Source organism: Thermobia domestica, chromosome 11 (genome assembly GCF_964235325.1).
Source record: "Thermobia domestica chromosome 11, izTheDome1.hap1.1, whole genome shotgun sequence".
NCBI classification, from domain to species: domain Eukaryota; kingdom Metazoa; phylum Arthropoda; class Insecta; order Zygentoma; family Lepismatidae; genus Thermobia; species Thermobia domestica.
In genome coordinates, this window is record NC_137464.1 from 174729313 (window position 1) to 174744604 (window position 15292).

At 34.6% G+C, this 15292-nt stretch overlaps 1 protein-coding gene across 1 annotated transcript in view; it reads right to left on the bottom strand.

Annotated features, from left to right (window-relative positions):
* Agps (alkyldihydroxyacetonephosphate synthase) overlaps positions 1 to 15292 on the bottom strand; it is a 95169-nt gene that overhangs the window by 22601 nt on the left and 57276 nt on the right. The window contains exons 8-9 of the mRNA XM_081731333.1: positions 9794 to 9921; positions 3096 to 3273 (exon numbers count right to left, since the gene is read on the bottom strand). Of these exons, the coding sequence (XP_081587459.1) occupies positions 3096 to 3273; positions 9794 to 9921 (306 nt within the window). The remainder of the gene's footprint in view (positions 1 to 3095; positions 3274 to 9793; positions 9922 to 15292) is intronic.

Here is a 15292-nt window from a genome sequence, read left to right on the forward strand (position 1 = left end):
AACACGAACGGACCATCCAACGACCATAAAATCAATATGAGCATTACAAACATATTTGCATATCATCTTAGTTGCAATTCATATAATCTTAATCCTTTCGACTTAATCTCACATTTACTCTAATACAATTGCTTCTGTTCATTGTTGCAACACTATAGCAATATGCCACTAAATAAAAATACGTACACTTAATTAACATATTCAATCTTCTTTTAAGAAACATTTATATTAGTGAACGGAGAAATCTGAATTACAACATAAATAAATAAGTACATTGATAAGATTTAATGGACTGGTGATAAAACTTCAGATGGTCAAATGCAAATGTCTTCAGAAATCATTTCTTGAAGCAATAAAAAATAAAGAATTTTGGTAAAACCCAAACAGTTGGTCGGTTCATTACAGGTTTAATAAACATGGTAAATAAAGCATCAAAAACATAACAAAGAACTAGACAAAAATGAATTTGAAACCTTGATATTTTAAACAGTCCTTGCAAATTACAGCAAAATACATGCATTAATATTTGATGACAAATAAATTCCTTGATAAAAATACAACAGGAGAAAATTATTGACTATGAAAAATGTACCAACCTTGTTACTTTATAAATCAGCTGAATTAGTACTGTCTTGGACGATATGGAGCTATTTCTGCTCTACGTGGTTTCTTGTTTAAGGGGGAAAAAATCAAATGGAAAGCGAAAAGAAAAGAGAGAGAAAGAAGAGTTTATTTTTCTACACTTTCGCCACTGAAGGATGTCGTTACTGTTTCAGTGATCTACTGTACGCACTGCTGTGTTTTACTAACCATATCCAAGCCCCATTCATGCTACACCATATATCGGCTATGTCCAATATAGTTTGAGCATATTTTCTTTGCTGCCAACGCGCCTTTCCTTCAAAGAACATTTTTCTTTATTACACATTCAAAAACAAGGATAGGATGAACCGAAACTAGAGGTCTGGAGGATGACCCGCTAGCAACAAACCGACAAAGGGAAGAAAGACAGAGTGAAAAACTGTTTTGTAACCCAAAGTCGAGTATTTTTTTCTTGCAGCAAACCGACCCTTCAAAGATTTTTTTTTATAGTAACATTTTTTCATCTTGCTCCTTATTTTAGCTTCTGTGGTAATAATGAAAGATGCATCGCAATTTGCGATACATTTTTTTTTTTTTTTAAATTTGTATCACATTTCCATGTCTTTGCATCGCAAACTGCGATGCGATACTGCTTTTTAAAAACGCTGTGATTTTAATGTACGAATAAATAAAAGTGTCTAATCTAAAATTTGGTATCTACGCTATTTTTATCTATTAGCCCATTGATTTATATGGGATTTTTTTCACTGATTTCTGCTCACATGTTGCTTGTTTTGTTCAGAAATGAATTTGCATATACAAACAAAAATATTAATTAATGTAAATTTAATTATTACATACTAAAATTACATAAGGAATACTTAAATACATTTGAAGAAAAAATATCACTAAAATCAAACTAAAGGATGCAGCAGAAAGAGTAAAACCATTTAAACTTAGCAGAAAAGACACGTCGCAATAGCTAGCGTGTTGTTTCTTGTTTTGTTTGGTTTGTTAAAAAGTTCAAAGCCTTTAGTAGGCATGCAGTGCGAATCGTTGGAACAACTCGCATGCACAGTCACGTGAAGTTTCTTCCACACGTCGTCAGTAGCCATGTAGTGTTGGTCTAACGATCACGTGCCTTTGATGTTGAGCGTTTTTCTCAAGGAAAACGACCCTGTAACAACGAAGCAGCGTTAAGTTTAAGCGTCATTTTAATAGTGGAAGAAATGGGAAAGTGCCGACGCGACAAACTATTCTGAATTGGATGATGAATTTCTGAACCACTGCTTCAGACAAGGCAAAATCACCAGGTTGGCCACCTTCTGTGTGTACACAGGCAAACGTAGAAAGGGTGCGAGAGGCAATGGTACGAAGTCCCAAGCGTCGCCATGCCATGTCACTGGACATTTCATTCAGACAGAAATGTACAAAGGATATTACACCAGGATTTACACTTCTATCCACACAAAATTAAACTGGTCCACCAGTTTCCCAAGATTACAATGCACGAATTCAATTTTGCCGCGGATTGCTAGAACTAATGGAAGAGGACACAAACTTTCTGCATAAACTAATTATGTCTGACGAGGCACACTTCTACATTAATGGGTGTGCCAATAAGCACAATTGTCATTCTGGGCACCCGAAAACCCACGATTGATTTATGGAGTGCCCCTTGACAGCCCAAAAGTAACGGTATGGTGCGGTAGCTACTGAAATGGAATTGTTGGAGCATACTTTTTTCAAGATGAAGATGAAAACACTATGAATGTTACTTCCGCTCAGTATGTGTAATGTTTAGGTGGCAGGTAAGGTCTTTTATACCATTAACATCGACATGCAAAACAAGTCGAAGTAAATAAATAAAATATGTCTATGCTGGAAAATTTTCTAATGTCACTACTGAGAAGATATCGTCCAAGACAAGTTTAGTTTCAACAAGACAGAGCCACATCGCACACAGCAAATACAATCATAACGACTCTTCGGAGAATGTTTCCAAGAAGGATTATCTCTCGTAACGGTGATGATGGGTGGCCTGCATGCTCGCCAGATTTATCAACGTTCGATTTCTTTTCGTGGGGATATTTAAAGCAAAAAGTCTATGTGACACGACCTGCAATCCTGCAAAATATGCGTTATTATTCGACATGCAATCCAACAAAACCCGCTGGGCATGGTGCGAAAAACGATAGGTGCTGTGCGGTGACGTGCAGAGATGTGTTTGGAACTCAATGATGGACACTTCAATAACATTATTTTCAAGACATAGCCACCATATATATATATTTCGCTTTTGTATATACTTCCGAGAAATGTAACAGTTACTGGAATAAAGCAACTTACAATAAACATTTTGGACACAAACATCGTCGCAGAAAAATAACTTTCCATATAAATCAATAGGCTTTAAAAAAACTATTAAAACCAAAAAACTGACAACTATTATTTAACAAATGAATTAAAACTTCACACTAAAACTATATGCATAAAGATGGACAGTCAATTACCTTCAAAAACTAAAGTAGCAACACACATCTTATGTACATCGAATCCTTTAATTTTTGTAATATATATTTTTTTAAAAGAATCTATAAGAAATCCAATCGTTCCTGGAACTGGTTTCAGTCCTTGACCAAATATGAACTGCTCGTTGTCCATTAAACGAATAGAAGCAGGTTGACATCTCTAAGAAAGAAAGAGAAAAAATATCCATTCAATGTCAGCACGATTATCCATTCACATACCAATATCACAAACTTTTGCGAATAACTTATTCATTTACTGCGTCAGAAGCTTAATGCACTATACTGTTTCGGTACTCCCTGTCACTTTCATCGGTATTTCTGAGAATTTACATGTAACTCGTCTCAGTTCTGAATATCATCCTGCACTCTTGCATGTTCTCAGTTGAAAGTTGATGATGGTTAATAGCTTAATCATACTAATAATGTAACTTACATTTTAATAGTACTTCTTTTCAGGCCTTTTTTACTATAAACAGTAACACCAGTCTACTTTATTGCTTTACCTGCTCTTTTGATAGCTCCCTAGAAGCTATATGGTTAACGTACCGTCTTATGTGCGGGACTTCCAGGCTCGATTCTCAGTTGAACCTCAAATGATTCAGATTCCACGTTAGACAACTGTAGCTCTATTTTTCATATAGCCTCGGCGCTGAAAGAAATGCTAAATTCATCCAACCAACCAGTTCATCTTTAGATCAAAAAGTTTTGTGTATACAGTGGCTTTACGTTTTTGCTTCTAACATTAACAATATTTAACAAATTGGAATGGCTTTTAATGTTCTTGGCGCACTGATTTGTTGCGTTTACAAGTGAAAGCAACATTTTATGTGTAACTAAAAACATGTTTAAAAATCAGAAAATATTCTGGGTACATGTTTTTGCTGTGTTGGTTGATTTGAGTTTAACGTTCCGTTCAGCACTGAGGGTATACAAGACGTGGGTCAACAGCTTAATGTGGTGTCCAAACCACGTGAGCTCCCACGGAAACCAAACATGAGTTTTCCGCGCCAAAGGCATGTACGCTAACCATACAGCCACGAGGCAGTTTATATTTTTTTTGTGACTGATATTGTAGTTTGCTCTTCCAGCTCTCAATAATATACTGTTGAGACCTGTTTATATTCCCTCTACTCATATTGAGACAAAAACCCAGCAAACATAAGATGATTCATGTATTTCCTTCCACTTGTAATCTATATTTACAAAAGACAGTTTCTTTGAAAATTTTTTGCTTAAATGAGTTACATGAAACGCATGAAACGATTGTTGATCTTTCGAGAATATCTCCACCCCCTACCACCTTTCCCACAAAAGGTCTTTCCAGCATTTATTGGAACATACACATATAAAATATGGATACGTCAAAATACCAAATAATACTTTCGACAAAGTGGATACTTTCAACTATCTAGGATCAATATTAACATATCAAAACAATATCCACGAAGAAATTACATGTCGACTGAAAGCAGGGAATTCGTGTTATTATTCAATTCAAAACTTTTCGTCTTCGCGAATTATGTCGAGGAACTTGAAGTTTACAATACATGAAACAATAATCATGCCTGTTGTGCTGTATATTTGGGAAATGTGGTCGATTACCTTGAGGGAAGAACGCAGGAGGGAAGAAGGCAGACTCAAAGTATTTGCGAATAAAATACTAAGGCATAATATTCGAACCTAAGAGAACGGGAATGAAGAATGGCAAAAATTTCATATGAGGAACTGCGTAATTTATATTGTTTACCAAACAGTTAGAATCATCAAGTCTAGTAGGTTCAGACCGGCAGGTCATGTAGCCAGAATGAAAGAAAATACTAACGCTTTTTATACTTTAACTGGAAATCAAATAGGAAAAGACCATTAGGAAGACCTAGGCGCAGATGGGAGGACAATATTAGCACGGATCTCGCAGAAATAGGAATACAAAGTAGAAACTGCATCCACTTGGCTAAGGACAAAAGTCAATGGAGAACTTTTGAAAACGCCTCATTGAATTTCTGGGATACATAAGAAATAGAGTTAGTTTGGTTAGTTTGAACATACAATTGTCTATCAAACGTTGCAAAACGACACACAAAATGTTCTATAATGACTCTTGATAGTGGCAATTAATAGTAAGATATCACAAATACACAAACCATTTTATCGTTGTTCATATTGATGATTTCACTAATTTCAAAGCACTGTATGAAGATCAACTAAATTATACGCGTCTTTATTTAAAGGAATAAAAATATGAACAAGATTTTTTTTTATATTGGTTCACAAGTAAGGACGAAGGGGCAGTCCTGAAAAATAAGAGTTGACCAAGGAACATTTCAATTATCCAATAGGTAGAAATAAAAGAAAAATCACATAATTGTTATATGAATATACATTCTATTCTAAATATACAGTAACTAAATGGGTAATTATCTCCTTGCAAAATTTTATACGAGTTTCTTAGTGTTTTCAAACGTAGCTCACTAGTACTAAGCCTCGACCATAAGAAAAGTGTAAAAAAGATCTACATCAGAAAATCAGTGTTTGTCAGCATACGTCTCCAAGATGTGAATAATTTCATCACTTGCAAGATCCTGTATTTTTTTTAATAATAATATACTTAACTTGTAAAAATCAATACAAAATCATTTAAAAAATCACAAAACACATGATATAAAGAGTTAATTTGTTAAGTATCTAAATGCACAATTGCACACAGAACTTAGTGCATCTAAGGAAATATATACTACAGTATAAGTACCAGTTACACTTTCATCTTCTTCAGTGCCTGAATATGCTAATTTGCCATCTTCCGTTTCTTTGTTCTGTTCGTCTTGAATTTTCTGTAGTTTATTCATCTTCAAGGATGTGGTCTGGATTATTGCCGGGGCAACACTAATATAAGCCATGTCTTTTTTTGATATCGCAGAAGACAATCTTGTCAGCATCTTTAATCAAGTCTAGTAGGTACTTGCATTTCCTTCTGTACTGTTTCATCCATTTCATCTAATTTCTTCAGAGATGATTCACTCTTTGAAACTTCCTTTGATATAGTTTCTTGCTTCGCATTTCTTAACGCACTTTCTTCTCTGGAAATCTTTGCCACTGCAGCCTCTTTGGATCTACACTCTTCTAAATAATTTTTGCACTTTCTCCAGGCGTTCTGAATAGCATCTATTAATTGCTTTGTAACAGGTGTTTCCAACTTTTCCTCCATACATTCTAATGCTGTCCTTTACTGTCTTTAGAGCCTTTATACTCTCGTTCACCATCAGCGCTACCATGAAATACTGACAGGCATTTTGATCACTTCAGACATCATTAGATATTTAATTGTTCCACATGAATTTTTTATATCACATACTCTTGCCCAGTATTGATCCACGGACAACTATCTGACATCACCACACTCATTTTTTTTTTTTTTCCATAAACGAAGAATCTTCGATAAGTGGCTGCACAGAATAGAGTTTCCACTCGTCTATGAAGACATCGATTTTCTTAAATCTGCAAGCTTCTTTGCCAAATTCCGTGCAAGAGATAAACAAGTAATTTCCTTTCTGAATAGTGGATGTAGACACTGCATGTACTTCAACAATGATTTCGATCTTGGTAATTTCTTAAGCAGTTTTGAAACCACACAAATGTAGAATCGCTTTACATCCTCCCTAAATTCACCTGAATACTTTTTGCGCTAACTTATATTGTTTGGTTTAATTATTTTTAGACAATGAGCAGGAAAGGACGAAACATAGAAGAGTCTCCATTCAACCACTCTACTGTAGAGACAAAAGGCCCTCCAACCACCCACACCTTATTTCCTTATGTTATTTTCACACGTGACAATACCAGAAAAATAAAGGAGGTTTCGTTAAAATGTAGAAAATATAGGAGTTTATAGGAAGAGACGCAAATATATAGGAAAAATAGGAAATATAGGAACATTGGAAAGCCTGATATTACTGTAAGCTTGTTGCTACAAAAACCTCTGACGTATAGCTGACGTGGGTTCGTTCTGAAGAACTGTAATGATATTTATAGTCTAACCAAACTCGACCAGTAAATATGCGCTTCACAGCTATGACACACTTTGTGGAGACTTAACAAAATGTATTTTAATTTTTAAATGATTCTGTTAAGTTGCTACAATAATTAAAACAAATTAAAAACGCATGGTATGAGAGATTGTAGGGAATAGTTCAGATCTGCTGTATTTGTAGACAGTTCTCCTCAATGTTGAAAAAAAAAAAAAAAATTTTTTTTTGGCGGGGGTGCGGTATTATATCACTATATAGCCTCGTAAGTGCGTAACATAGTTAGTTTATTTATGAACAGTCATTTTTCACATAATTTTTTACGAAGAATGTAATTTCAGTAAATTATTACAAATTATTTCACACTTATATTAGTAAAAATGTTGTTTAATCTCTAATATAATATTCAAGAAAGAAGTAATACCAAAAAATAAAAATTTCATACTAATAAATAACAACTAGTATTTTATGACGTTCAGGTCATTGTGCTTGCACAATAAGCAGTTACGTACATAAATATGAAAAATTATAGTACAGATTGATTATAAATCTGTATTTGCTGCATAAAAGACGTTCAGTCCAAAATGTCCTAAACGTTTGAACTTAAAAAATCTTTTTATAATATTTTGTTGGGAACAATTTATGCATAGATTTAAAACACTCAACATTTTGCCAGCAGTGTGAAGCGTTTAATAAACTTTGTATTTTAAGATTTTACACAAGCAGAGAATTTTGACTCCGAATCTTTGTTACATGATGATGATTTATGATTTTTGGACTTAACACCTTTCACGCAGCAAACACAGAAATGATTTATCGGGTTTTAAAGTGAATTATGTCGAAAACCTGAACACAATACGTTTATGCTAACGATGACGCGAAAGAACAGATTTGAAAGTTTAATTTCCCATATTCCTAACCGTATCTCGTGGTGACAGATGGCAGCACAAGTCTAGTTTGTAAAATGGTGTCTGTGCAGCAGAAAGCATTTTGTGTTTTGAATATAAAAAGTTATTTTTTTCTGTTTTTATCGAACAGCGTGCAGTTGTGTTTGTTTCCACAAGTGAAAGAGGATTCCAACAACTTCATTTTCCAACTTAATGGGGCATCGCCCCATTGGCACATTGAAGTGTGTTGCTACCTAAACGAAGAACTCTCACGCACTTGGATTGGGCGATGTGCTGAAGATGACTTGACGCTATTACCATGGCATCCTACATCTCCTAATCTTCTTGTTTGTGTTTCCTTCCTTTCGGGAGATGTGAAAGATATAGTGTATGTGCCTCGACTATCAATAACTTCGGTTGGGCTCCAGATGCATTTACAGCTGCATTTACGACCATTAGGAGGATATGCTAGAGTGTGTGTGGGGGCGAACTAGACTACCACATAGATGTATGTCGTGTGATGAAAGGAAACTACATCGAACATTTGTAACAGTATGTATGAAATTTGGATAGTTTCTGTATATTTTCATGTATAATTCGTTATTGTATGTGCTATATACATTTTTAATTACACTCCTTTCTAACTTATAGATGTTTTAATACACTCTTTTCTAAGATACTGGACACGTAAGATTTTTTTTTTCAACAATTTTCATACTACTAAGGGATCAAGCAGTTATAGGGACTTGCACCTACCAGACTTCTTAATAATAACAGTTTTTTATAAGTTTTACACATTTAGTCATGTAATTTTTCGTAACTTTTTTTTAATTAGTGAAACAGGATGATTGTACAGTTTTAGATGTTCAGTGCTTTAAGCAAAGTCAAATTTATAAATCTTTGGAAGAAGGTAGAAGATAAAATATGTGAAATAAAGCAGCTCAACTAGACACATTAAGATACTATGATCGTGAAAGAAGATGTAAGCAGATAATATTCGTATATTCATTGAAATTATTGGCATGTAATAAAACTCTAATACACATAAGGTAAAATACTATAATTTTTCATATCTATATACAGTAGGAAGTCGAAAATCCGAACTAATTGGGACCACAGGTAGTTCGGATTTTCGAAAATGACCAAGAAAATGCCATTTAGGCTTAAATATACTGTACGGTATGCTTTCTTATCGGTCCAGTGGTTCTACAGTACATACAGTAATTACAATACCGTACGTAAGGCTACTTACATTTAATGTTTCTGAAGAACCTGTTCGTACACTAAATTACACTGTTCCTGTAACTCATACTTAAAACTTAACTTGTATAGGCGTAAGGGGAAAAAAAAATACAACTATGTATGACAAACAATTACATATGAAAAGGGCTTTTGTAAAAAACATTTACTTCACAAAGCCGACGGACAATCCTATTGTTTCTTTATTGCTAGCGCTAAGACAAAATGTAAAATGCTTCTAGGGACCGCGTTCGGATTATTGACATTTCGGATTTCTGACGTTCGGATTGTCGACGTCCTACGGTATATTATTTTACTTTTTCTGCAATTTACTAAGGAAAGTTTTTATTTTTTTTATTTTATTTTTTTTTTCATTTTATTTTTTTTTATTTTTATTTTATTTTATTTTATTTTATTTTATTTTTTTTTTTTTTTTGCTTATGTAAAATCATATGTAATTTCATGACTTTCTTTACTTATGAGGTCCAGAAATATTCAACTTAAAATAATAATTTTCAAAGAAATTAGTACTTACATGTTTTGCTACTTCCCGTAAACAACTAATACCTGATTCAAAATCAGGAAACACAATTGAGCCATATTTTTTGCATGGAGGAATTGGACGTATTTTGAGTATGACTTCAGTTACCACTCCAAGCGTACCTTGAAGAAAGGCAGAAGAAAACATCTCTATTAGTACTAATAATACTAAAAAACATCTTTTTCGTCCGACTATCACAGGGAAAACTCCCCAGTTTCTAATATGATGCACGAAGTACAGAAATATTTATTTTCACACATGATAGAATTTATAACAGATAAATAAAGAAGAAAACGAATATGTTTGTTCTTGTGGAATGTGCTAGTGCTTGTTAGTAAGCGAAAGACAACAAGGCATCTGAGTGGCAGCACAAGAGTGCAAGTTATTTTAACACATTGAATTTAATAATTTCTTTGCCAGAGCTGTAGCGAGAAGGAGACACAGAACCGATGCCTTCCCCTTACTACTACAAGACTGCATGCACATTTAAATAAATATAGCTTGGTGAATATGTTTGCCTGAGCATCACAAAATTTTTAAAAGAAGTACATGTTTGAAAACATTCTTTTATTATTTTACTGGTAATATTTCTCTACATTTTATCATGATTTTTCATCTTTCGTTTCAAAGTGGTTTTGAAATACTAGTCCAACAATAACCGCGTGTATTTTATGACTATCTTTAACTCGGAATTTATGAGTTGCAATGCACAATGCCAGAAAACGACAAAAAAGTAATTTATTGTATCTTGAATCACTCACAAATCGTTTAACAGTTAGTAGTAGTAGTAGTAGTAGTAGTAGTAGTAGTAGTAGTAGTAGTAGTAGTAGCAGCAGCAGCAGCAGCAGCACCACTACTACTACTACTACTACTACTACTACTACTACTACTACTACTACTACTACTACTACTACTACTACTACTACTACTACTACTACTACTACTACTACTACTACTACTACTACTACTACTACTACTACTACTACTACTACTACTACTACTACTACTACTACTACTACTACTAATAATAATAATAATAATAATAATAATAATAATAATAATAATAATAATAATAATAACGCCATTGACACTTCACTAGGAAAATTGACGATATTCGTCTGTTTTTAGCTTTCCGTGAAGGAAAAAAATATTATTACCTACCAAAGTAAAGGGAAGAATGAGACTATGCAAATAAAATTTTCTTAATGTTTATCTGCCCAGATTTGTGATTGTGATTTTTACTTTAGTTCTTATATAACATAGAGGGTAATTCCAGTTCATAAGCATAAACACAGGATTCATAAGCACGGACTACTTGGATTTATATCGTAGGCGTCGTGCTCACAACCAGGCTTGGATCTGCAAACATGCGCAACAAAAATACAAACCCATAGTAGTGAAGTTCCTTAATTCAACTACCAGGAATGAATACTTACTGAAGTATTACTGGGAAAGCTAGTGCAACTGAAATAAGACTAACATTCAGCAAAAGAATCTACTACAGATATAAGAACACATGGTAGAAGGTTCTATACGTTCTCTCAGTTGATGATAATGTAACAGAATCCTATTTAAGTTGAAGGACTAAAAGCCTATTTTATTAAAATCAGATTTGTAACAATTTCTGTATTTGCTTAAAAAGCACAATTTATAGGTACAGATAGTAAAATAAGAAAACGTGTTTCACATGGGATCTCGTTTTATTACTGTTAATTCAAAAAAGAATTATGATTGTAATAATTCAAGCATTGTATTTCACAACCACACACACACCTACATTATTATACATTTATCATTAGAATAAAAATTGCACGCAAAACAAATTTCTAGTTGAATCATAAGCAGCATGCAAAAAGTAATTAACATTTGCACTCATGTTAAAAAAAAAAGAAAAAGAAAAGAAAGAAAATAGAGAAAGCAAACTACAGAAAACAAAGATACTTTACGTAGAATTCTGATATGTAAAACACATACGCTCTTTCAAAAGCCCTCTCACTGTGCGTAAATTACAAAATCTGGCTTTAAAAAACGAACGGAAGTATGGGTGTAGCAGTACGGAAAGCATGTGCCGGAAGCAATCTTCAAGATTCGAGAAGTTCATGATAAAATTCCGGGATCACTGTCACTCGTGGTTAATCTACAAACAGCAATTGATAGTAGACTTGTACAATCATGTTGCCGGAAAAAAAGGTTAATGTAAAATTCAAGCTTCGCATTAACCGATCACCAAGTGAATTTGCTAAAAACTACTACAAACGATTACATGTGTGTATGTGTCTGAGAAACACCAATAGTTCGCCATGGGACGTGAGGACAATTAAAAACGATCAAAGACCACACTACACTATCACAGAATGAACAGAAAAAATTATGGATAAAACTACTGACGTTCTTCGAAACGAGGGGGCTGCGGTGGCTCACTGGTAGAGCGTTCACCTCTGGTGCTTGGGGTCCCGGATTCGATCAGAGCCCCCGCAAAGTGAACTTTGTGGTGGACAAACACCGTGTGCGTGGGTTTCTTCGGGCTTCTCCCGTTTCCTCCCACTTTCTTCATTCCACCATTTCATTCATTACTCATCATCACTGTCTCCTTTAGCCTAACCGGCATAAGCGTGGGACGTAAAACTCAAAGATTTCATTTCATTTCATTTTGTTCGAAACGATCGTCGGATTAGCATAACTGACTGCACTCACATCCTGGACATCAATAAAAAAAAGAAGGTCGGTCCGACAAGTTTCGAGCAAATATGTAACCATAAAACCTTAAACAGGAGCAGAAAAGCTTGACACAACGGAACTTCTGGTAGTACAACAAAACTTGCTGCAAAGAATCATGACTAGTTGTGAAACTTGCATTTTCCAGATATAAAAGGTTAGTTCACACGCTGGAAAACTCCCTCAAATCGAAAGTGAATTTCATACTCATTGCTGTCGTGGAATGGATATTACCGAATCACATTATGAATCAGTAATATTACCTGAAGGTTCTCAACAAGCTACGAAAATGTGTGAGAAAGGAAAGGACCAAAATTGAATGAATTGTACATTACAGCAATGATCCTTTGCAAAGCAATTTCTGCTAGACCAGTGAAGGCTCAATTCTCTAAAAAAATCGAATCCTTCAATAAATCCAAAGCTGAAAATTCCGCATTTCAAATATACACTCAATTATTTATGTCAGCCAATCCTTTAATGAATGTAAAGCTACAAACCTTACAGTTCAAATATGATTTTTTTTTTTTTTTTTTTTTTTTTTTTTTTTTTTTTTTTTTTAATTACGATTAGGTATTAGGTTTTTATCATCTAGGCCATGTTAGTCCGTCATGTATGAAAGATGACCTCTTCGGCGATCACACTGCAAGAGAAACTGGAAGGAAGGAAACGACTTTGGGTCCATTATGTAAGATACCATCCTGGCATTTACCTGGTATGATTGAAGAAATTCCAGGAAAACCTAACTCAGGATGGCTGGCCTGAAAAAGCTTTTACTTTTTCGACCGAGTTTTCCCACAGGGAATTGAACACAAGACCCTTTGCACCAAAGGTGAGTCTGTTAGCGACCATGCTACGCGGGGACTCTCAAATATTTTTCATGTCAGTTGATTTAGTGAAATACTTCTCTTCTTACATTCCCTCTTCACAGGATAAATATATGCCCTATTGGTATGTTTCCTCTTCTCTTCCCATAGATCAGATATAGGCCTACATTATAATACGGAACTTTCAAATGATGTGCGTTTAAATTACTGTACTACGCACACTACTGCTCATTTCTTTTAGGATATACAATAGTACCTATACAGAACAGTAGTAACGACTGTAGCCATGTGGCGCAACATTGAATAATTTCCTCTAACTACCGACCGTAGCGACACCATGTAGCCTAGTTGTAAAATAATTGCTTCTATCGGAGTTTATGGCGAGATTCTCAATGTTTAGTTGGTTATACGTGTTTATATGGTTCAGTGAGGAGTATCGTCCATGACCAACCTGGCTTCAAGAAAGTATGCACGCGCTGGGTGCTAAAAACATCTGGGTGAGGATTAAAAACACTTTCGAATGTACATTTCCCTGACCCACTTTACGCGATATGCCCATGAAGAAAATTAATTCCTTCATCGTACCATAACGAGCTATGAAACCCCAATACCCCTATGGACACCTGAATCAAAACTCCACTGCATGACATGGAAACATCCGTCATCCCCGCCGGTCAAGAAATCAAGACCAAAATGTCTCCCAAGAAAACAATGGCTACTACATTTTGGAACAGTTAGGGTGTTATTCATGTTGATTTTCTGGCAAAAGGTACGAGCATTACTGCTGACATGTACTGCTAAACCATGGACAGGTTGAAAGCAGCCATACGTCAGAATGAAATGGGGCTCTAAGAGAGCGTGTTGTTACTAGTTTCTGCACGATAACGCATGATTACGTGCCGTTCAACGCACCTGTAGTGCACACATCATGAGTTTAAAGTAGGAAATTCTTGGCCATCCTCCGGACAGCCCTGATTTGGATATTTCTGACTACCATTCGTTTGATCCCCTTAAAAAAAAAAAAAAAAAAAAAAAAAAAAAAAAAAAAAAAAAAAAACCTCCACCGCGTTTTGATACATTGGAAAAAGCACAATTGGCTACGGTTACCTGGTTAGGATACCTAGAGCAACATTTCTTTACAAAGGGCATGAACGATTTGGTGTCATTTTGGATCGAAATGGTTCCTGTCAAATATTAGTGTGATACCATGTATCAAACATGATACAGTTTCAGATATTTATCTTTATATGTTTCTCAGTAAATTGAAAATTCACCTTACTTTTGAATACACTACCTTGGCCTGTAGAAAATGTACCTTTTTATTGGGAAAATAATCGTAAAGAACTTGCAAATCCGCAATTAACGTCTCCTTTCTTATTTTTGCACTTAGATGAATAGCTAAAATAGCCATTCGCTGAATATTATGTTCTATTTCTTTGCACTGCGGACTTCAAATGTTATACATATGTCAATGCTCGTGATCTCAAATTTGGTTCCCGATAGGATACAAAATTTTGTTAGAAATCCACTACATCTTCTGGTTTCAATATTGATCTACTGTACATAAAGCAAAAACGATAGAAGATAACGAGAAGAGCTATCTTTGAACAGATTTAGCGTACTAAAAATACTTACTATCTTCTCTCTTAACCGTCTATTCAAACCGGAAGTGGGAAAAATGAACCACTTCCGGTTTAATCGTTAATCGCTATAGAGCAAAAACGGTAATAGAGAGCGAGAAATGATTTCTTAGAATCAATTAAGCGTCCCAAATATATATACCATTTCCATTATAGTATCTCTACTAAAACCAGAAGTGGTAGAAATCTACTACTACTTCTGGTGTTTCTGGTTAGCTGAGAAAATAGCACGCCATACAAACCAAAGTTCTTCATATTGTGTACATGTGACGCTACTACTTATTATTTTATTTTATTTTATTTTTACACTTAAA